This window comes from Poecilia latipinna, unplaced genomic scaffold, assembly GCF_001443285.1.
Source record: "Poecilia latipinna isolate Pla-1442-1.1 unplaced genomic scaffold, P_latipinna-1.0 Scaffold1177, whole genome shotgun sequence".
NCBI classification, from domain to species: Eukaryota; Metazoa; Chordata; class Actinopteri; order Cyprinodontiformes; family Poeciliidae; genus Poecilia; species Poecilia latipinna.
In genome coordinates, this window is record NW_015113793.1 from 232,229 (window position 1) to 254,190 (window position 21,962).

Sequence of the window (21,962 nt, forward strand, 5' to 3'; positions counted from 1 at the left end):
CAAATCAGGATGAATAATGCAGGCTCTGACCTGTTTATTTAGCAATCTTCCTTTCTCTTTATCTGCTGTTCTGATCTGTGCTTTGTCTTAACCTGTTATATGATTATGAACTAAATACACTTATATACTGAGTGTGCAACATTTCCAATTAATGTATGTATCTTAGAACCTGATTTAACAGGCTATATATTATGTTACTTTAGTTTTTCTATAAATGCTTAAAATATTTTGATTTTTTTTTGTACAAAGATAAGTAAAAGCAATATGATCCAGATTCTACTAATTTGTTACAAATAGTTTTTGCAAAGCCAGTTGCATAAATATGTTCAACGCCTTTTTATCTCGAGTGCAAAATGATCAAGTATAAAAGAAAAGTTTATTTGTATTTCTCAGAACGCCTGACACATTGGAAAGTAATTAAATGCGATATCAAAGAAAGCACTGTGACGTATGCTTCCCTGCAACGGCACATGTGAATCGTTGGGCTGAACACTCAGTTTTCTCTTGCTTGCAGCGAGCACAGGTGATGTCACTGCTGCCCGGAAACCAGGCTGACATGGCAGGCTTTGCACAACATTTTCCCTTCCAAAGGATAGCAGCCGTGCTCATTTGGCTCAGGGGAGAGCTGGATGCCACAGTCCTGCAGAGGAGAAGAAAGACATGCCGGCTGCAGAATAACGTGCATCTGCCTATTTACATGTTTGTCAGTAAGTCCATTCAGGAGATTGTCTGCAGAGTAAATACTCACCCCACATCTGTAGCAGTTCTCATGGTAGGAGCGCCCCAGACACTCAACAGTGTAGCTATCAGTACCGTCTTCTTTAGGAATGATGAGCTGGTCACAGGCGCTACACATCGGAGCATATTTCCTGGTTTTAAATTAGAACATAAAAGTGGCGTAAATGAGAGAAAACGTCACATTTTATACACTGAAATAATTAAATGGTAGTAAAGTTAAAACATCCATCACAAAGTAATGCATGATTGTGATCCTTTTTCAGAACTTGTATACGTTTCTTTTCACACCTTCTGAGCTTGAAATAGAAAATAAAACTTCTATTTTCTCCCTCATGATAATTAAGCTGAAGGTCAAATTGAAGGTGAAAAGATTTTGAACATGTTTCAAGTCTTCACTCCTCCTGATCCAATACATTATGTGAACACCTTGGCAGACGTTTGGGTTTGTCAGCTTTGAACATTCAGAGACTGAAACCTTTCACTACCTTTAAAAAACCTTTACAAGCATTTTCAACAAAATGCCACAGGACCTGCAACACATTCTTGTTGCTAATAGCACTTGACGTAATTGTTTTCTTTTTTTTACCTGTAGTAGTCCTGCAGACAGTAAACTTCACCAACCTCCCCCTGAGCAAAAGCTTGCGCTCCAATTTGCTGGTTGCATGTTGTGCAGGTGAAACAGGAGGGATGGTACGTTCGCTCTATTGCACGGATTATCTGGTCGGTGATAATCTCCCCGCACGTCCAGCACAGCTCCAAACTGGCCTGAAACACAGGAAAAGATGCAGCACTGACTAATTATAAAGACCTAATAAGTCTTCATAACAGACTTATTAGGTCTATTAATAACCTGATAAGTTATAATTAAATGCAAGTTAAGTATAACTTGCATTATAGTTAATAATACAAATAGCAAAGATGGAGAAAATAAGGTAGAGTTTTTAAACAGAAAAGTGCAACTCTCTGTCCTATGCATAATAGCATACAAAGGTTTTCTTTAGCTTATTAACCTCATACTTTCATTTTAGGGGAAGAAATTTTATTTTGAATTTTTAAAATCTAGATCAACAGTTTTCCAAAATGTAATAAATGTCTTTCAAGGTTTTTATTAGACCTCAAGGGCTTTTTCAGAAATAAAGATTTCATTTCTTGTCTCTGACCAGCAGAGTATAAAAATACAGCGTCTGCTTGAAAAAGTGTTGGAATTGAAACGCCATTGACTCCTGTTGTTGCTGTTGTAATTTTTTTAAAATATTGATTAAAAATATATGCTACTTCCACCAGCAGATTATCTCACTAATAACAAGACATTTTTCCCCACGTTAAAATAAGACATTACTGACTTGAACCAGGCTCCAAAATCTCTCTGAAAAGTTACTTGTACGCTAGAAATTTGCCCAGAAACTAGACCAAAAACTCATTGTAAGATTTTGTGTTTCCTTCACCCCCATCCCTAATTAACCTTGATCTATTTTCTTGGAGGTAAGTGAGCGATGACCCACCTGATAGCAGCCTTCACACAGAGGGATTCCCGCCTTGTTGTAGTACTGCTTCCCAGCCAGGGGAACGTGGCAGGATCTGCACTGGAAGCAGCCCTCGTGGTAAATCCTGTTCAGGGCTTCTATCGCCGGTTCAGAAAGAGCCATGGGTTTCCGACAGAAGCCACACAAATCTGCACAGTTGCAAATGTTAAACGTTAAGATAGGACGATAATTCATGTTAAACTGAAAGTGTAAATAGAAATCTTGCCACCTTTGCTCTCTGTGGTCACGTCCTGGCTGTTTCTGTGAATCCCGTTAGTTTCTTCATCATGTTTCGAGCCTCTGGTTGGTGAAAATGCTTTTACCTGAAAATGAAATTAACGTGAAAGGAAACTGAGACTGAAAACAACAGTTGAAAAACACAATTTATTAACAACATAGAGACTCAAATATCTGTCCGGGCCCAGTTTATTGATTTTCCTCTAAATTGTCAAATACTTATCTAAGTCACTTTTTTGCCAAAAGTGATTCTTTTTTTTTTGGCCTGAAATATCTTTTGGAAAGAAAGAGTGGTGATTTATTTATTTATTTATTATTATTATCACTTCTGGCAAAATAAAAAATTACGTAAGCCATTATTTTAGGAAATTGACAACACATGAATGTCAACAAACTATAAATTCTTCCGTTGTTCTAAATCTATAAACTGTGTAAAATTCTCCACAGCTGCAGTGACGTCACTGTAAATCTCGTGCATCTGAAAGTGTGCAGGAAAAATCTGGACAATGTTGGAAATTGCAGGAAGACTTTCAAAGAAAAACACACTGGCCTGTGAAACAATGGATCTTCTGTTGCGATCCCTTCCCTTTTCCTCATCTTTTGTTACATCTTATTTAGTCCAGACAATAACAGAAGAAAATGTTTTGAAGTGAGGAATTTAATTCACTTTTCATTTTCTTCTCAGTTTGCTGTTTCTACAAGTTTCGAGAAACTTGTAGAAACAGAAACAGAAACTTTTCTCAGACTTTGCGAGTTGTTTAATGAATTCTTAAAAGAAAAGTCGGTACTAAAACAGTGAGTTATGACGTGAAAATCAAGGTTTTAATGGGATGCGATACCTCTTTGTTGGAAACTGGGTGCTGGTCGGGACTCTGTGGATGGAGGGGAGACGTCAGGGACAGAGGAGGAGGAGGAAGAGCTGCATCTTCAGAGAACGATGAAGGTAGAACGTCGGGAGGAGGAGGAGGGAAAAACTCTGCTGGGAGTGAAATCAACATATTCAGATTTACTTTATGGGTGAAATGGTTTTATTTGGAAGGGATTGACATGACACTGTGATAAACATGAAGGATCTTCACGAATGTTTATGAATGAAGTGTCACCCGGTAAATAATAACACTTTTGATGGACTTTTAATACAACTTTGTATTAAAGATGACGTTATTTACTGAATGACACTTCATGACAACATTCATAAACATTCATGAAGACTTCTTCATGTTTATGACGGGTTGTTATAAACATGACACTTCAAATAAAGTGTTACCGATAAAACCAACCAAAAAGATTTTTTAACTATTTGCTCTTTTTTTTTTAACATTTGCAGATTTTAAATATTCGCCATATTTTTGTTGATGCTGTTCTTTTGTTTATGTCTCTGCCTTTAGAGCGCAAATTTGGTTTCGTTTTTTATGTGGAAATAAAATAATACTAATACAATTTTAAGTCTTACATTTTTAGGTTTGATTTTTGAGCTTGGAGACTTCCTGAAACTCAGAATTGCATAAATAAAAAAGATAAGTAGAACCACGTCTATCCAGGGACTGAAAAGCCGACTTTGCTGCATCCGAATTAGATTTTAATTCATTTATAAATCTCGCCTAAATTTAGTTTCATAACAGAATATATTTATTCAACAGAGCTTCAAAGAATTTGAAAAGCAAATGTCAAATAAAGTGTTGGATCTGTGATAAATAACATCCCTTTCATTTTCCTAAAAGAAAATAAGTTTACTTTATTTGCTTCACTGCAAAAAATTAAATCTTACCAAATACTTTTGGTTGAGTTTATTTAGCAAATATCTTAGTTTGCTTGAAATAAGACAAAACTAACTTAAAAGTAACGTTTCAGCTTGTTTAAAGTGAATAATTGTTTAATTTTGATAAAACTGTACCAACTTCACTGGCTGATTATTTAATTTAAGACAAAGTAAAATTGCAGAAAAGTTACCTGTAAGTTAGTTTTGCCTTTTTTCAAGAGTACAAAAATATTTGCAATTGAAACTAGACCAAAAATATTTGATATTACTAGTGTTTTTGCAGCGTAGATTACAGTTTTGTTATTTTTCTTGTACTTTTGAAGATTTTGGCACACTTTGACTGAAAGCTTGGACAGCCCTGCTCTGATTAATGTCTGACATGTTTTCCAGCTCTTTTCTGTGGAGAACCCCAGAGGAGGATTGGATTAGAAATCCCTACAGTTACAAAGCAGCTTTCTGAGTGAAACAGTGGGATACAATAAAGGCCCCAAACGAGGAACAAACACTTTAAAACAAGCTCGGTCACGAATACCTGAAGAGCTCCTGCTCTTCTCCTGCACCTCTGCTTTGGTGGCTCCTGTTGGGGCAGGTCGGGGTTGACTCTGAGGGCCAGAGGCTTTGGCCCGGGGCCCCGCACCGGTCCAGTTTCTGCCGGTGTTAGCGGGCGACGTCTCCTCTGCTCTCCGCCTGAGGGAGGAGAGGTCATCACCTGCAGCGCTGTGCTGCCTGTCCGGGCCGCCGTGGGTGCGGAGGGCCGGCTGCTGCTGCTGCTGCTGCTGCTGTGTCACCGTGGCTCGGTGAGGGGCCGACAGCGTGATGAAGACGGAGGACACCATCCTTTTCTGGGGAGCTGCTGATGCCATGGTTGAGTGAAACCCTCATACAGCCTGACTGCAGCACAGACCAGAGGTCATTACCAAGAGAGAGAGAGAGACGTTAACGCCCTCAGTCAGCAGTAAGAGGCTGCTCACTTTCCTCCTGAGAGGAATAATCACACACCTTCAGCTTTTATCAGACACAATGAATGGTTCAGAGGAAGGAATCTAAATCAGCTGGCTCCAGCTTACCTGGTACAAAAGGAGGCGTGAAGTCAAGTCTTTATCTTCTTCTTCTTCTTTGGTCTGGATATCAGAGTTTCTGTTTTATTTCCACTCCCATGAGCTGCCTGTGAGAGAAGACTTTACTCCGGTGGAGAGGGGCGCCTATCTGCAGAAAGCCACTCCTTTTTCCTCCTCTATCTCCCTCCCCTCCCCAGCTCTGCCGTCTGCCGACCCCTCCTCCTTTCTCTGGCTGAATGACAATCCAGCCTCCCTCCTGACCATAAAAAGTGAACAGCTAATCTCTGGCAAAGTGCAGTAAAAAAAAAAAACAAAAAAGAGAGAGAGAGAGAGAGAGAAGAAAAAAGTCATGAAACATTCATCCACTATGAAAACTTGGCAAACACTGGAACAGTCATACACTCACTCAGATGCATGTACGCTCACACAGAGTTGTGCAACGTGCAGTTGTACCAACAGCACTGTTTTTACAGTGTCATAAAGGGTTTTTCAGCCTGACGTGGACAAGCAGACACACTCAGCCAACTCCCATTTTGTTATCTCTCAGATTGGGCCGTACCTGAGCAGCTCTGCACCTCTGTTTCGTTTCTCCTCTACAGCTCTGCCTTATTGTCCTCTTAACCTTATTTTCACTACCTCCCTCATTGGGTCTGCCTCCTTTTTTTCTTCTTCCCCCTCTTTCCTTCTTCCCTTCCCCCACATTATATCACTTTTGGTCTTGACTCACTATCAGTATCCTGTGGCATTAGCAGCCTTTGGCCCCTGCAGAGCTCCAATTTGGGACACACCATTTGAAGCAGTGGACTTAAACTTTTCCTGGTTATCAGCATCTTGGCGCTTTGTGGCACATTAGTAGAGGCAAAGATGTGTGGAGCAACCAAAACGCCGGACTGGATCCGTCATATCAGGGCTGCTGATCAGCAAATATTATGGCTGCTTTCAGAGGTCTGTGACGTCCACTCCGCTCCCTCAAAGCTAAAAAAGGGATGTTGGAAGTCGAGCAGATTTGGAGGCGTGCAGAGAGGGTTAACAGGAGATGGCGATGAGGAGAGTGATGGGGGTCTCTGTTGTTCCAGCTCTGTGGAAAGGAATGCTGCGGTGATGTCACGGCTGCAGGAGGGAGCATGCCCACGGATGATACAATCCCGGGACCCGCAGGCTCCGCCCCCTTACAGCCCAAATCCTCATTAAACCCCGTGAACCTCCTTCTGCGCCCTGACTTTTCATTTCTGACCTGCCGCCAGCGCAGAGCAGCTTTTCACCGCTTTTTGTTCCCTCAACACCCAGGAAAGACGCAGATGAACAAAAGGGAGAAAAACAACACAAGATTCACAGGAAACAGTAAAAGAGGATTTAGGACTTTGTTGTAAACAAAATTATGTAATTATGAAACTATTCTCACAGAGACATGCACATTTTTTTAATCAACCAACTCCGTTACACACTGTTTTTTCATAACTACACAGTATTTATTCTATATTTTATATTCTACCTTTGTGTGAGTTTCTATCACTATAGAAATAAAGGATATTTTATTTCTAAAATCCTAAAAGATTATAAACAAAGGATTTGTGGAGTAAAATCTACTGGTACTGGGGAAACATTTCCCTCTAAACAAAACTTACCAAACAGAAATAAAACTGAAATTTCAGACTGGTAGATGGAGAGCATCAGTTTTAAAGTTGTGCCCCTAAATTCTCAGTTGGATTTTGGTGTGGACTTTGACTAGGCCACGTTTTTTTCTTCTGTGGTAGCTATGGATACGTGGTTAGGGTCGTCGACCTGGTAAAAGGTGAACCTCTGCTCCAGTCTCCAGCAGCCTGTTCCTGCTGAAGGGTCCACGCAGCATGAAGCTGCCACTACCCACTGAAAATGGTGCTGCACTTTATTATCATTATCAGTCTTTATATTTTCTCCTCATTGCTACTTGCATGTATTTCTTTTCAGAAGAAACGTGCAGTTATTTAATCAGACAGATTTACACTTTGCTGAATTGATTATTGACAAATAATTTAATCATTGATTAATCATTAACTGGAGTATACAGACTTAAAAAAAACTATTTCTGAAAGAACAACATTCTCAGAGCAGTAATTAAACCAAAAAGGTACAAAAATTACATACATTTGCATTTAAGTAAAAAATATACCTGTCTAAATATCTTCTACCCAAAGTGGCCTAGCTTTACCTTCACCTGGTTCTCCTCGTGTATTTATAGTTTTATACAAAAAATGAAAAATCTGCATAATGTGAAGTTTTTTTTAAACCTGATTGCTACGACAATCATGACCTGCAGCCTTAGACTGCATTAGTTGCTCATTGTGATTTTCTAAATGATTCTCATCTCTGAGTGAAAATAAATCAGTTATAAAAGGAATCCCACATCTGTTTGTACGTATGATAATGATTGTTCCCTGGTGAGGAATTCGCCTCAGATCAATGGTGACAGATTAATTGACCGACTGAATGTACAGTAGCATAATTCAGAACTGCAGTAATATCCGCTGCTCCTGGAAAGACAGAACAGTCCTTTGTCCCATGTTATTTTACTGCTGAAAAACCTTGAAATTGTTATTTTATGAGAAAGTTTCTCATGAAAGCATCTGGACCTGCAAGATGCTGGGTTAAGAAATAAGATTAAAAGCTTTTCCTGTGAGCTCATGTAGTGGAGAAACAGCTGATAACATGTGGGAGCAATCAGGGAACCATGGAAGTAGAGCGAGGCTTCGCTGACGCTACGCTTAAAAATGTCCTTTTTCTGCAGAAATATTCTAAGGTGAGTTGTGTAAAAAAGTCAAGACTTCTACTAAAATATTGAAACATTGAAATATTGACATTTTTCTGTAAGGTATTATTACAGATTGAGCTTCGATGGTTCATGCATCCAGAACCTTTTTAGTATTTTATACGTTTTTGCGTCTCCATAAGAAGTTTGACTAAAACATAACAAATAAGAGATTTTCAATCTTTCTTTCAGCTTGAAAGGAAACAGAAATGTTTCCTTTTGGCTACCAACTACAAACTCGAAACTATCTCCTTCTTGTCCAAACTTTATTTCAAATACCTCTCACCAATTCAAAACTAAATTCAGAGCATTTCTGGAAACATTCAGGCCGTTCCTCTGACTCACGATGGGGTGTTTGCTAACCATCTTCTACTGTATTCTCATCCTTGATCTGAGGCAGGTCCTCTGTTTGTCCTGGTTGCGTTCTCGTTCTTCCTAAAAACAAACAAGCTTTATCAGTCATTGTTAAGTTCCTCATAATGGAGCCGTTTAGCAATAAAAGACAGGAAGGACCTTTAACGCAGCCTGCAGCAGATCCTCAGAAGGCAGCAGACAGACTCCTTCTCCCAGAAAAGCGACGAGGATGTGCAGGACGTCGGTCCAGTTTCCCACTGCCAGCATCAGAACCAGCAGGCCTCCCAGTCGCAGCACCACGGTGCGCAGCAGGGCCTCAGTGATGCTCAGCCGATGTTGTTCCTCTGTACGTTGAAAGAAAAACTCATTCAGCTTCTATGCACCACAAATCTGGAACAAATGTCCAGAAAAGTGCACAACAGCAGAAACACTGAGTTCCTTTAAATCAAGACTAGAAACACAGATTTAATTAATTAAAAACTGACCAACATATTTGATGTATGATTTTTTTAATCAAAGTGTAATATTTGTTCAGTTGCTGATTGCATTGTGTTTTCTTCATGACTTTGTAATTTTGTATTTTTTTATGTAAAGCACCTTGAACCGCATTGCCATGCAAATAAACTTGATTGATTTATTGATTGAAAAGTGGTTCAATGTATTATTTTTGCTATTATTAGGTAGTTAGTTTAATATGCTTAGTTAAATAAACCTGTGGATAACGACTTCCTACGTAGCTTTCTCTAATCAGATGTTTTCTGTAAATGTTTAAAACAAACACTCAAGGCCATCAGCTAATCTTCAACCAGATGTTTTCCATAATTTTTTTTTACCACAAGTTAAAAAAAAAATAACCCAACTTTAGCCTCTCTGATTTAAATATTTTTTTATACAAACCAAATGTTAGCCAAATTTGTAACTTAACAAGCACAAAAACAATAAGATATTTAACAAGTTTTCTAAACTGTAAAGAAGTACAACTATACTGTCATGTTTTTATTTAGCTAAAAAGCTCAGCATTCGTGTCATACACCAGTACAGAACAAATCCCACTTCTTTAACTGTGGTTTGGTTTCTATTTGTGTGTTTTGTAAACTAATTGTTGGTCAATTTGTTAACTTCGCCAGCCCAAACAATCTCCACATTTCAAAGTTTTTCTTAAATTTTCATAAGTGTTAGCCAACAGTTTTAGCTGTTAGCATCCCTTTAGCATACATTAAGCATGCATTTCATACAGGAAGCTGAAGAATATTTAGCTATTGGCTAGTGTTAGCAAACCATTTTCATAAGCTGCGCTTTGCTTAGGCCAGGGGTGGGCAATCCTGGTCCTCGAGGGCCGGTGTCCTGCAACTCTTAGATGTCTCCTTGGTCCAACACACATGAATCCAATAACTGAAACACCTCCTTGGTGCAGTCGGGTTCTCCAGAGTCCTGCTAACGACCTCATTATTTGACTCAGGTGTGTTGAAGTTGAGACACATCTAAAAGTTGCAGGAGACCGGCCCTCGAGGCCTGGAGGTGCCCACCCCTGGCTTAGGCCCATTTGTTAAAAATTTAAGAGGGTATTTTTATTGTTGACATTTCTCCATTTTCACAGTTATGGCTTTTCATCTAAAACAGTTTGACTATAATAAAAAAAATATATTTCATACTTTATGTTGAATAAAACTTCCAGTTGTTACCACATCATCTCTGGTTAGACTTTCACTGAATGTTATTTGAATATACTTCTTAAATAATTGTACATTTAATTTTTTTTCTCCACAAATGTTCATCAATTTAAATGTAATACCCTGTGCTACCTTGACAACATGTTTTCAGTGCTTTGCAATAACAAATTTAGTTGTTTTTTACTTTTTGTATTTGCATAGCTTGTTTTTTCATTTTAATAATTGCAATTTTTCTAAGCTTTTTCACTTTTTGAATTCTTACAGTTTCAGAGTTTGTCAATTTGGTTATTTTTTGTTTTTAATTGCTATTTTTTAAGCTTTTCTTTCACTGTGCAAACAGGGATAAAACATTTTTGATTGGCTTTCACTCCTATCAAATCCAAACAATTTAAAGCAGAAAAACCTACATGAACGTTTAAAAATACTTATGAAAATTTACTAAATGTTTACTTTGTATTTAACCAAAATGTTATTCCAAATACTAACTTTCAGAAGGAAGAAAACATGAGAATATATTAATTTCCTTGACTGGAAAATTTATACTATCTGTATTATTCTGCTGTGGAAATTTTATGCAGATTTTGGATGAAAACACTTTAAATAATAGCAAAACCCTTTTTAGCTATCCTTGTATGAAGCACTTCTCAATTCTACACTATTTTGGTTAACATTACTGAGAGACAACGTGAGGAGCCGCATGTGGCTGCAGATCACAGACAACGATTTAACAAAATCATCGCTTTAATCAGCTTCTCCGAGCATCTTCACCTTGGTTGTAGGCCACCAACATGGTGTAGCAGAGAGTGAGTGGAGTCCAGAACTTCATCGCACCCTTCTGGGATAAGAAGTGCTCGTAAACCGTGGCGGTGGAAGCCACAGCTGCTGTAGCGAAGGCCAAGATAACCACTCTTTGCAGCGAGGCCATCATGGTGTGTCCAGAGGTTAGGAGGTTGATGCACTTCCCACAGTAACCATCGGTCCTGTGCAGCGGGAACAGCCTGGCCACATGGCGCCACAGACCGCCGCTGTAGCTCGCAAATGCCCAGCTGAGCGCAGCGGCCAGGAGCAAGCCGAAGGAGCTGTGCAGCGCCCCCTGGTGGATGAAGGCCAGCGTGCAGGTGAGGCCGCAGCCCAGAGAGAACTGGCTCTGGATCAGGAGCAGCTCCGGACCTCTGGACCCGTCGTCCTGGATTCAGGCAGAAACATGACCGAAAACGAGTCCGGATGTGAGGCAAACCAAAAGCAGCATGGAAAATGCTTTTGTTTTTTTTTTAAAAAAAACATTGCCTTTATTTGAATTTTTAATAGGAACCGCTCATTTGTTATTTTTGGAGCTTTAAAAACTTTTCTGAATAAATGTAAATCCTGATGTTTTGTTATCTTGCCAGGTCCTGTTATAATCTGGGGATGTTTGAGTTGGCTTTGGGTTTTGTTCATTTCTTTGTTCCTTAGTTTCTTCCTTTGATTAAATCAGACTTCTGCTTTTCTTTGGTTTTTCTAGTGATTCTAGTTCATTATGTTCATTTCTTGTCTAGTTATCTCTCTGTGTGTCTCTCTCAGCAACTATTTTATTTAATCTTATTTATCAGGGTCACACAAATCTTGTATTTAATTTTCCTCACCTACAAGATTTGCCTCTTTGATAAATAAATTAAATTAAATCCAAACCTCCTCAAATGTACCTGCGTGTTTGTTATGCTACCAACTTTCCAGGGGGAAATGTCTAATCTCTTCTTTTCCAAAACAGTGCAATAGATTTATCTATCAAAATACAGTCTCCATTTATGACTGCTGGGATGTAGTCACGAGATAAATAGAGCAGGATCCATTAAAATGCTCTTTGAAATGATTTTTGCTGTTATTTTTCTCGGTTCCTCTCAAAAAGCATTTCCATAATCAGTGTAATAATGTTCCTTTCTCCTTCAGGCACTTTGTACCCAAATGTAGAGAATTAGGATTAAATTTATTCAGTTTTACAGGTGTAATGTGTATTCTCAGTATATTCATACTGTAGTAATCTACTGGGTTGAGTCTGAGCTTTGGTGAAAGTTAAATTAAACTTTTAAGGGGTAATTTTCCCTCCTAGCTCCTCACTCCATGTCGTCTGCTTTTCTGCTTTTTGTGAACTCACCTGTCCGGTGGAGGTCAATGCAGAAACGGCTCTGAGGGAAAACTCCAGCACGATGAGAGAGGAAACCCTGCAGCCCACCAGAGAGAGGACGCCGGTCAGAAACCAGAACTGGACCACCGCTCTCCATCTCCTCCTCAGAGGATTTCTGAAGGAAGACGACATCCATCTGTCTCTGCTTTGGGTGTCAGGATCACTGAGGGCACAGGAAATTCAAAATAACTAAACGTAACTTTAAATGCTTTCCTTGTTTCTTTAATAAACTCACCTGCACACTTGAATGAAATTGTAAACTCTCATCAGATTACAGAGCACTGAAACTCCACAGGCTCCTACAAGTCCTACAGTACAAACATCGCATGAAAAACAGGAAAAACACATCAGAGCAAAAAGTGTTAAAATAAATCGTCAAAGCCTCACCTTTAAAAAAACAATCAACCGGATTTGAATCGAAAGGAGTCCATTGAAAAATGTCCAGGATCCAAACAAACGGGGAAAAGATGTTCATGTTTCTCCTGATAACTCTTAAACTCAGGATTTTCCACTCATGCCGTCTGAACGCTCTGCAGCGAAACGTTTCTCTGATTGAGTTTCTCCTGCTGAGGAGCCGAGCTTCTGGCCGGTCAAAGGTCAAACAACTTGACTCCTGTTGTCGCTCTAAAAAATTTCAATGGAAAAGGTTGAAAGTCCCCTGAAAAGATAAGATTGTTTAAAGTAAATAAACGCTCTTCACAAGATGTGACTCAACAATGGGTCTGAGTTTTACGTCTGATTTTATTATTTTATTAAAGTATTTTTTACTGATTTTGTGTATTTATACAAAGTCTTTAATATTTAAGCCGCCTATCATTAAAATGTATAATTATTATGTCTAATAAAAATCTTTTAACACTGTCAGGTAAGTTTTCCTTCGATCAGTTTTCTGATTTATTTTTAGCAGCAACTTTTCATGTATTTCCACTTGAGGGGAATTTTTCTGGGGATAATTATTATTCTCTGCTGTTTTATTAGGTCTACCAGATAAAAACTAATTTCACAGTTCAAACTTTATCCCAGAAATCATCTCTCGCCAGATGCATTGTTGATATTCATACCTATTTAACTAAAACAAAGCATCTCGTCACAACCACAATAACTATATTTTAATTCTTAGAGGTAAATTATAAAACTGAAAGCAGAAGGAAAGGGACACCTGATTTAGACAAAAATATATTCAATCCTCTGAGTTCAAATCAGTTTATTCAGCCGTAATAATCACAAGTCTTAAACATTTAGACTGAAATTAGCACATCTTTGATGTTCAGTTATTTCCACTTCTTCTAAATTGTTTTTTGTTTTTTTCTGCACAAATAAACAAGCAGACTTTGTACATTATTAAATGATCCTACCTATCCTTATCAGAATGTTATTTACATTAACTGCACAGTGGTTTTATTATTTTATTGTTAATTTTGATTCTATATTTTTATCTTTTTGTGTATTGATAGCCTGACACTTTGCTCTTGTTGCACCTGAACGTTAAATGCTCTTTCTAATCAATTTCATTTGTTTATTTTTGCCTCCTTTTGGCTCACGTAGGACAACGCTCTCAGTGTTAGCAGACTTTATGTATTAACAATCAAGATTGGCGATCAAAACGCGAACAGTAAAGAGCCAGAAAGAAACTGATTACATCTGAAGGAAACAAAAATAATGAAACTGTTTTTGTTCCCAGGTGTATTAAAAAGACAAAACTCAAGATCAGTTTTGGTAATGTTTACAAAACAATATGTTTATTGAGATTACTTACAACAGTTAAAGGTCCTAGAGTTAAAAACTTGAATTAAAAAAAAATCCTCGAATGAAATTAGATTCTCTGCTTTGCAGGATCTTTTTTCTTTCAGGAATAAACAAACAATAATCAATAAGGCAAGAGGAAAATGCATAAAAATCTGAAAAATACAGGAGTGCATCTGATGAGAAACAGTTTGCGTTTTAGCCAGACTTTTTCCTTCCACTCAACCTTCTCTGTGAGCAAAGTAGCCATTCTTTGTAAAACATGATCGATGGCTTTATACTCATCATTCAACTCTTGATTAAGTGTTGTATAGAGTTTGATTGTCTTCCACATCAGATGTGCAGCTAATGCTAAAAGATGCTAGTTTGAAAACTTAGGAACAGATAATGATGGGCATTATGCCACCAGCTCTGTTTGATCATCAGCATTTGTGCAAATATCCAGAGCTTCTCTCCTTGCAGCCGAAGAGCCATCGACCCTTCATGAATGAATTCAGCCGTCGTTGGTTAAAAACAGTCAGAAAGTGGCAGAAATGTCAAGATTTGGGTGAAATTCAGAGACCCTCTCACGTCCCAGAGGCTCCAGTGCTTCAGCTCAGAGTTTTCCTCTATTTGTCTTTGACGGCTTGTTGCCTCATCAGGTCCCAGAACAGCATGCTGAGCACCGTGTGCGGGGCCAGCCGCAGGAACACGGGGCCCATGCCTTTGTACAGCCCCAAGAGGCCCTCGGCTTGGCACACTTTGAGCAGGCAGTCGGTGAACCCGAGGTACAGGCGGCCCTGCGGAGCAGATCACGACCCGGTGAGTTCCCCTTTGACCTTTCACCCTAAAAACACACAAACATCTCGGGAGAGACCGTCCAAACTCACTTTGTGAAACTCGTCGACGGGCTGGTTGTAGAGGCGCGTGCTGATCACGTCGAACGGCGTCATGGTGATCGCCACGGCAACGCCGCTGATGGAGGCAGCGATCAGCGCCGTTAGCCAGGCGTTGGCACGAAACCACTGCAACGAGAGGAGGAAACTGGTGACAGGGCTGCAACTGACGGCTGCTTTAGTTATCGATATCGATCAATTCAATCAATCAATTCGCTTGTTTAGATCCAATAAGGGAAATTTATTTACACAAGAAGTGATGACGGCCAACACCTGCACATAAACTTCAGCATAATAATAAAACAAAGACAAGAAGATCCGTCTGAGATAAATGTAGAAGAATAAATTAGATGAATAAAAACACGAGATAAAAATTCAACAGGGATTAAATCTGCATTAAATCAATTAATCAGATGAAAAAAATTGGCACATTCTGAAAAGTTTGCATTTAAATCTTTTTTATATAATATTAGAAATACATTAGAAGATGGAAAGAAACAATTATTATTTTTTTTAAATTAAACATTAAGAGTCCACTGCACTGAGCCCCACTGAAAACCTCCTGGTTTTTCCAAATATTGATTTCTGAACCGAGTTAAAACATTAGTGTTGTCGTTTCTAAATAAACTTGTTTTCTTTGAATGATTTGAGGTCTGAAAGAACTGCATCTTTTTTGTTATTTTGACATTTTCTCATTTTCTGCAAATAAATTCTAAATTTTTGCTTGTAACATCATAGACATGTTGTCAGTTTTTTATAGAATAAGATAAAAATGTTAATTTTACTCAAACATAAACCTATAAAAAGTAAAATCAGGGAAACTGATCATCTTTTGTAGTCTTTTTTTTTTTTTTTCCGGAGCTGTATTCATATATATTTATGTATCAGTTGATTTGTAGCAACGGATGAATCTGCAGCTAAGAAAATATTCCTGGTCTTTCTGCTTAACAACAATACAGAGTTGATCGGTTCGTTATTATTTTTGGATTGACCAATCAATAAACGGTAGACAAAAGGTGATTAATAAGAGATTTCTTAAATTATTTTTTTACAGAATTTGAACCAGGTGAAACCAGTTGAGAAGTTCTGGATAGAAAATATCTATATACAATGCTTTTTTCTTATATCTTAAATGCAAAGTGTATGTAAATATTTTTTTAGAATATTTTTTCTTTTTTGGCCTTTTTTCAGCCAGTTAATGACTAATCAAATACAAATTTAGTTGATTAATTTTGATTAATACGGTAAATCATTTCAACCCTAAAGAATATGTTACATGTCAGGTAATTTACTTTATGTACCTGAGAATGTGACACCCAGTCCTTGGTGGAGGTGAAGGTCGCCAGCTGAGCTGCTGACCCCACCATGACCCGGGGAACTGCCCCGTTTACCCCCCTCCACAGCCCAGTCAGACCGTCTCTTCTGTAGATGGTAACAAAGGCATCAGACACACCCTGAGGAAAAAGAAAAGATGTATTTAAATCAGTCTCTACACACTTACAGAGATTTGGTCTGTATTTTATTCTGATTAAAGTGTTGAAACAATTTTATTTTGTTTTAAACTCACTGAAAATCACAGAATGATTTAGAGAGACGAACTAAATAAATACAAACTAAATGAAGCAGAAATGATTTTAAGGTATTTGATATTTACGCTAAAGGTAAACCTCACGTAAATCTCAGATTTACATGAAAATTAATTTGGATGTCATGAAAAAGTTCAATATTTTTGGTCACTTATTTCAGAAACTCTGTTATACAGATTCATTACACATAGAATAAAGTATTAAATTCAACAATATTACACAGTAAAAAAAGAACAAAAACAACAAAATAAAAAACGTCTCTAATTTACGTTAAAATACCGGCAGCTGTGATTGCCAGAATTTTACACATTTGACCATATTTACATAATTATATGGTAAAAGTCCATATTTATACAAAACTATGGCAAACACAACTGCTGGTATTTTACTGTAAATTAGGCACTTTTTTTTTTTTTTTTACAGTGTTGTCAATAATCTTTGGCCTTCAGTTTGGCCAAAGATTTGCATCTTTAAGTTTCCGCTTTTTTGCTGTTGAACATCAGAAGACAAAAACAAACAAACATTTATTTGCACTCCTGAACACAAATTAGACTTATTTTTAGATTTTCTGGTTATTCTGAATTTTGGATGTGACATTTTCTTTGTTTCTTAAAAGAATAATTATAATAACAGAGGTTCATTTAATTAAACTGATCTGAATAAATTGTTGGCACTTCTTTCTTAGATTTTCTTTTATATTGTTTATCTCCTTTACATTAAAATTAAATCATTTTAATCCAAACATGCATATATTCCATTTTAAGTTCAGTTTATTATTCAAATTAGTTCTGTTAGATTCAAAACTAACAAAGTTTTTTATGACAAGCATTTATAAACACAATGCTCTGATATTTTTCTTACCAGATGGTTATGTTGGTGACCAACAGCGATTGCATCCACAGTCTGAGCTTGCAGGTGAGTCTTTACCTGTGGAGAAAAACACAGTGCAAAGTCTTAAACTCCTTTATTTCTCTGACGATCACTGAAGTGCAGACAGGATAAAGGCCTGTATGTTACACAACACACGCCTTTACAGGAACAAAACAAACACACCTGACAGAGACAAATGAGCCGCAGGCCACAAAAGAATAAAATAGTCACTTAAATACAGACTGTAAAACTCCTCACTTTGTTTGTTTACAGCAGGACCCAGATGGGGCCGCGGCTCACATGTGTTTTGTGGCAGAAGAAGAAGAAGAAGAGATGTACAATTTAGTGAGCTGGACACAAACAGTATCGTCTTTCCATGACGGTGCAAAAATGTTTGGTGGCTCAGAACGCATGAAGTAGAAGCTAAAGCAGAGAAACAGCAAACCGGTCAGGAAAATACTCATAAAACAAACAGAGCAGATGAAAGAGGAAAGGTTGGGTTATATTAAATTCTCCCTTGCAGTAAATGTAATTTAAGACGCATCAAACAAACACATTCAGACAGAGCTGCTCTGCTGGGGCGGAAATAGAACGAAGACATCTGAGGAGACCTGAGCGGACAACTCTTGTTTTGGTTTCCTCAATCAAAAGGAGAGACCAACACCAACACAAGTCCTATTGAATCTTTATTTTCTGCTAAAATATGCAGCTGAACAGTCGGTGTGTATTGTGTCAAGCCTGTTAGAAACAGAAGTAGCAACAAGCCGGTTCATGCAGAGTCATTCCTCAACTGCACAAACAGTTTTCAAAGGATGATTTCTAGCATCACAAAACCTTTTGCTGGATTTCTACTGATGCTGCAGCAGCTAACCCAAAAACAAGCAACACAACGCCGGAGAAGATCATATTAGCCAACAGGATCGGGTTCCAGCTGCAGGGTTTTATTTTCAGTGTCACAGTTGAAGATAAAAAAGTAAGAAAATGTAATTATTTCTTATCATAATTAGACTCAAAAGCAGCAGGTTGCTACACGCCAAGGTGTCCAAATGTGACGTCCTGCTTTGACATTACAATGGTCACAAACAGAAATGTGGTTTTCTACAGCAAGTTTGTATTTTTCCTGGTTTGAAATGGACCAAAACATGATGTCATACTTTGGTCTCCGTAACTGAAGAAATAACTGCAATAAAATATCTACTGGACTGAACCGGACCCTGTCTACAGTCGGAGTGATAACTAAAACATTTAAAGCAACTAAAAGTTTAGAAAACAAAGCTCTGCACATGTTTTTACCATGAACATCCATATTTATGGAGGCTGTAAGTACCAAAGTCTTTCTTAGGTCTCTGCATTTTCAGCTGCGTCTGCAATGTTAGTTGTTCATTAACTAATTTGGTTTTCTTTATATATACACATGTGTTGATTCTGTCTGCCTTACACAATAGTTTTAACTTCCTATCACACATGAGAAACATAAAAGAGCAAGAAGAAACCTGCAACTACTCAACAGATAATCCATCAAATTAATATCTATTGTATTGATTTGATACAAGAAATAATTTTGAAAATTTGTCAACATTTTTATAAGTGCCTATGATTTCTCAAACACAGTAATTTTTATTATTATTATAATTATTGTTGTTATTATGTTATATATAGAGATGTTATCTGAATGTATGACATTGAAATGTAAAAATATTTTAATTAAATTTGCTGCTCCAAATTTATTGAAGTATTTAAAATTTTAGCTAAATTATGTATGAATAATAAAAAGTCATATTTAATGTCCTACATGAGCGCAAATATCGCAAAATTTCCTGCAAATATTTCTAAATTAGTATCACTAAATCAGTGATTTTGATTGCAAAAAATTCCCAAAAACAATCCCGAAATCCTGGATGTTCAATGTTATTTAATTTTAATTAGTACTTAATGAATGCAGAGAAATCTATTAATTAATATTTCAGTGGTTTGTTAATCGGTTTTATCAATTCATTCTGACACAACCAGCATTTAGGACATTCATGAACTTGATGTGGCCCAAAGAGACGGCCCTCTCTTTTTATTAGGATGACTAAATAAAAAAAAATTAAAGGTTATAAAACAAAACCAGAACAATCCACTTGTTTTACATTTTCTCTCACGTTAGCTGATTTCCTTTTAATGTTTTAACCCTGCAGAACCTCACTGTGTCGACCCATAAAAGGCTGCAGAGAAGCACAGCAGTTTGAATCATTCTACAGGATGAAGGATGAAGTTCACTGTCTTAGAAAATGTGTCTTTAGTCAGAGGCTTCTTCAAATGTGCTGTTATACAGACTGCTACAGGATATCCTTCCTGCTCGAAACCATCTACAACAAACCTTTGAAGAATTTTGAATTAATACGAGTGACGACAACATTTAATTTCCCTTTAGGATCAACAAAGTGTTTTTGAACCTCGATTTACTAACCAGATAGGCAGGAGAGGCGATGAGGGCCCCCAGGGCCCCGGCCCCGGCCCCTGACAGCAGGCTGCCTCCATGAAATGCGGTGATGCCCAGAGAGTCACAGCAGGAGTAAGAGCCCAGCCTCACCCCGTTCATCACGGCCTGGTAGATGAGCCCCGCCGAGAGCCCTTTCTGGAGGCCCCGGAGCCCATCTGTGCGGCCCACCACCCAGAGGGCATGCAGGACCCCCCTATAGTGGATCTGGTAGGACCCCCGAGCGCGGAGCTCCCCCTGAAGCTGCAGACGCGTCTTCACGACCTCCAGCGGATTGGTGAACACGCAGGCCGCACAGCAGGCCAGAGCACCCAGCGCAAAGTCCAGAGGGGGCCAGACGGCCGGAGGGGGCCCCAAAACACTGCGGGGGACGGCAGGAGAAGCCATCCTGTGGGAGAACGCTGACTCTTTGGGGGAAGTTTCCAGCAGCTGGGCGCCAGTCATCCCTGAGTGGTCCTTTCGGTTTGTCAGTGCAGAGGAAGAGAAGGGAGCTGTGCAGTTTATCAGCTGCAGGGATGAATTATTGTCTGCTTTGCATGTTTGTGTCAGTTACAGAACGATACTGCGCCACTCTGCTGCCCTCTTTGTCGTCACTCTCCTTCACTTCCTTGTCTGGGAGTGCACACGCAGGAGCCTCCACCTCCAATCGAAGGCATTCATTATTAAGTGAACACTTCTCACGTCTGACGTTTGGCTGGTTCACAAAAAGCCCAAGGTCGAAGCTTCACTTTTTCCCACAACATTGGGGATGACGGAAAATCCTCCTGAAATGACAAAAGTACACACTGAAAAAACACAAAAATCAGAGTATTTGTGGTCTAGTTTCTGATAAACTTGAAGCAAGACCAAACTGACTTGCAAGTAACTTTTCACCAAGATATAAGAGCTCGTTTCACTAGAAAACTATTAGTTCCACTGGAAGATAATTTAACTTATAATATGGGTAAAATGTCTTGCTGCAAGTGAAAATATCTGCCAGTGGAGCTAGTAATTATTTATTTATATTAATGAGATATTTACTCAAAACAAGCTTCTACATCTTGCTGAAAAGTTACTATCAGTATATAGTGTCCTCTTCCAAGTGCACCAAAATATTTAAACTAGAACGCTTGGTAAGATTTCTGCTCAGATCAAAACACTTTCCTCTGTATGACTTTCTGAACAGTGGCTCAACTCTATGCTCAAACATCTACAACAACAGTAAAACTGACCGGAAGTAGATTTACCTGCAGAAAGGAGATAAAAACTCACTGGTCCACTTATCTGCTGTGTGCGCTGATTTTCCTCTGTGCCCCACAGCCTTCAGCCTGCAGCTCCATTCTTCCTCGTCTCATTGTAAACATGTGTCCTCAGCACATTCATTGTTACAGTCTCCTCCTCTGCCCCACGCCGCAGCCAATGCGGGCCCGGCGCAGCCTGCCACGTCACCGCTGGGCCCGGCCTGCACCAATCAGAGGCCGGAGCGGCGCTCGGCCCCAGCGCTGCTCCTATCGGAGCTCTCTGGGTAAAAGGTTAACGTGTGGGTGAGGAGAAAGCAGGGCAGAGTCGGTCAGTGTCAATACCAGGAGAAACCTGCTCCCAACAGTGTAATCTGGATAATCCCACCAGCAAAACAAACATAAACACTCGTTTTATTTAGCTGCGTTTTATGTACTTCTTTCTATTCCAATCTAGTTATTTGTGGATTTCTTTTTACGTGTGATTCCTTTAGCTAATTTTGAAACATCTTTTCAAAGCTCGAAGGCATTTGTGATGAAACTTGATCTGAATGCTTGAAGTTGAGATGACTCTTACTTCCTGTAGGGTGTAAAGCAGCCGCTAGATGTCGCTGCTTCCCTCAGCGACCAGAAAAGTCCAGACACTTGGGGCCTGAGCCAGACTTTAGAAAAGTCTTTCAGGGGAAGGAGCCAGATTTTTTGGGGGGGGGGGTTGAAAATGAGGGTACAGATTTTTTATTTTTTATTCGGAAATTCTATTTCTTTTTAATGAGTGCATGTTTCACAAACATTGTACTTTATAAACTCATAGGTCCATGTAAAGTGAACCGTAATAAAATTTCATGGAGCTACTGGTCAAAGGATGTATTAAACTTACCATCATCAGTTGGTATAATAACTCAGT

General features: G+C 38.6%; 3 protein-coding genes across 5 annotated transcripts; all 3 read right to left on the reverse strand.

The window, feature by feature from the left end:
- Positions 1 to 61: 61 nt before the first annotated feature.
- fblim1 (filamin binding LIM protein 1) lies at positions 62 to 5,533 on the reverse strand. 3 transcript variants are annotated; one of them, XM_015053416.1, is made up of 8 exons: positions 5,325 to 5,533; positions 4,790 to 5,144; positions 3,338 to 3,477; positions 2,491 to 2,584; positions 2,241 to 2,410; positions 1,325 to 1,503; positions 749 to 869; positions 62 to 640 (listed from the first exon to the last, which is right to left on the reverse strand). In XM_015053416.1, exons 2-8 carry the CDS (start codon positions 5,118 to 5,120, stop codon positions 530 to 532), a joined length of 1,146 nt encoding a protein of 381 aa, XP_014908902.1. In that variant the 5' UTR covers positions 5,121 to 5,144; positions 5,325 to 5,533; the 3' UTR covers positions 62 to 529. The 3 variants fall into 3 exon arrangements, with proteins under 3 accessions (XP_014908902.1, XP_014908903.1, XP_014908901.1); XM_015053417.1 differs by having other exon boundaries at positions 3,338 to 3,474; positions 4,790 to 5,148; XM_015053415.1 differs by having other exon boundaries at positions 4,790 to 5,148; positions 5,325 to 5,532.
- Positions 5,534 to 8,349: 2,816 nt separating this feature from the next.
- On the reverse strand, positions 8,350 to 12,417 carry LOC106960321 (transmembrane protein 82). The gene is made up of 4 exons (XM_015053362.1): positions 12,256 to 12,417; positions 10,893 to 11,310; positions 8,614 to 8,798; positions 8,350 to 8,535 (listed from the first exon to the last, which is right to left on the reverse strand). The coding sequence occupies exons 1-4, from the start codon at positions 12,415 to 12,417 to the stop codon at positions 8,470 to 8,472; spliced, it is 831 nt and encodes a 276-aa protein (XP_014908848.1). The 3' UTR covers positions 8,350 to 8,469.
- A 1,575-nt stretch (positions 12,418 to 13,992) lies between these two features.
- slc25a34 (solute carrier family 25 member 34) lies at positions 13,993 to 21,558 on the reverse strand. The gene is made up of 6 exons (XM_015053395.1): positions 21,068 to 21,558; positions 19,812 to 20,605; positions 17,351 to 17,416; positions 16,205 to 16,357; positions 14,898 to 15,032; positions 13,993 to 14,807 (listed from the first exon to the last, which is right to left on the reverse strand). The coding sequence occupies exons 2-6, from the start codon at positions 20,283 to 20,285 to the stop codon at positions 14,637 to 14,639; spliced, it is 999 nt and encodes a 332-aa protein (XP_014908881.1). The 5' UTR covers positions 20,286 to 20,605; positions 21,068 to 21,558; the 3' UTR covers positions 13,993 to 14,636.
- Positions 21,559 to 21,962: the final 404 nt, after the last annotated feature.

What these genes read in the sequence shown, in the direction of transcription:
- fblim1 (XM_015053416.1), bottom strand. Translation starts at nt 5,120, where the DNA reads ATGGCATCAGCAGCTCCCCAGAAAAGGATGGTGTCCTCCGTCTTCATC. An exon ending in TGTGTGAAGGCTGCTATCAG is followed by an intron (nt 1,504 to 2,240) that starts GTGGGTCATCGC and finishes CCTGTGTTTCAG; the next exon opens with GCCAGTTTGGAGCTGTGCTG. An exon ending in AGAACTGCTACAGATGTGGG is followed by an intron (nt 641 to 748) that starts GTGAGTATTTAC and finishes TCTCCTCTGCAG; the next exon opens with GACTGTGGCATCCAGCTCTC.
- LOC106960321 (XM_015053362.1), bottom strand. Translation starts at nt 12,417, where the DNA reads ATGTCGTCTTCCTTCAGAAATCCTCTGAGGAGGAGATGGAGAGCGGTG. An exon ending in CATTGACCTCCACCGGACAG is followed by an intron (nt 11,311 to 12,255) that starts GTGAGTTCACAA and finishes GCCTGAATCCAG; the next exon opens with GACGACGGGTCCAGAGGTCC. An exon ending in GTTGGTGGCCTACAACCAAG is followed by an intron (nt 8,799 to 10,892) that starts GTGAAGATGCTC and finishes TTCAACGTACAG; the next exon opens with AGGAACAACATCGGCTGAGC.
- slc25a34 (XM_015053395.1), bottom strand. Translation starts at nt 20,285, where the DNA reads ATGACTGGCGCCCAGCTGCTGGAAACTTCCCCCAAAGAGTCAGCGTTC. An exon ending in ACTGGGTGTCACATTCTCAG is followed by an intron (nt 15,033 to 16,204) that starts GTACATAAAGTA and finishes CTCTCGTTGCAG; the next exon opens with TGGTTTCGTGCCAACGCCTG. An exon ending in CCGTCGACGAGTTTCACAAA is followed by an intron (nt 14,808 to 14,897) that starts GTGAGTTTGGAC and finishes TCTGCTCCGCAG; the next exon opens with GGCCGCCTGTACCTCGGGTT.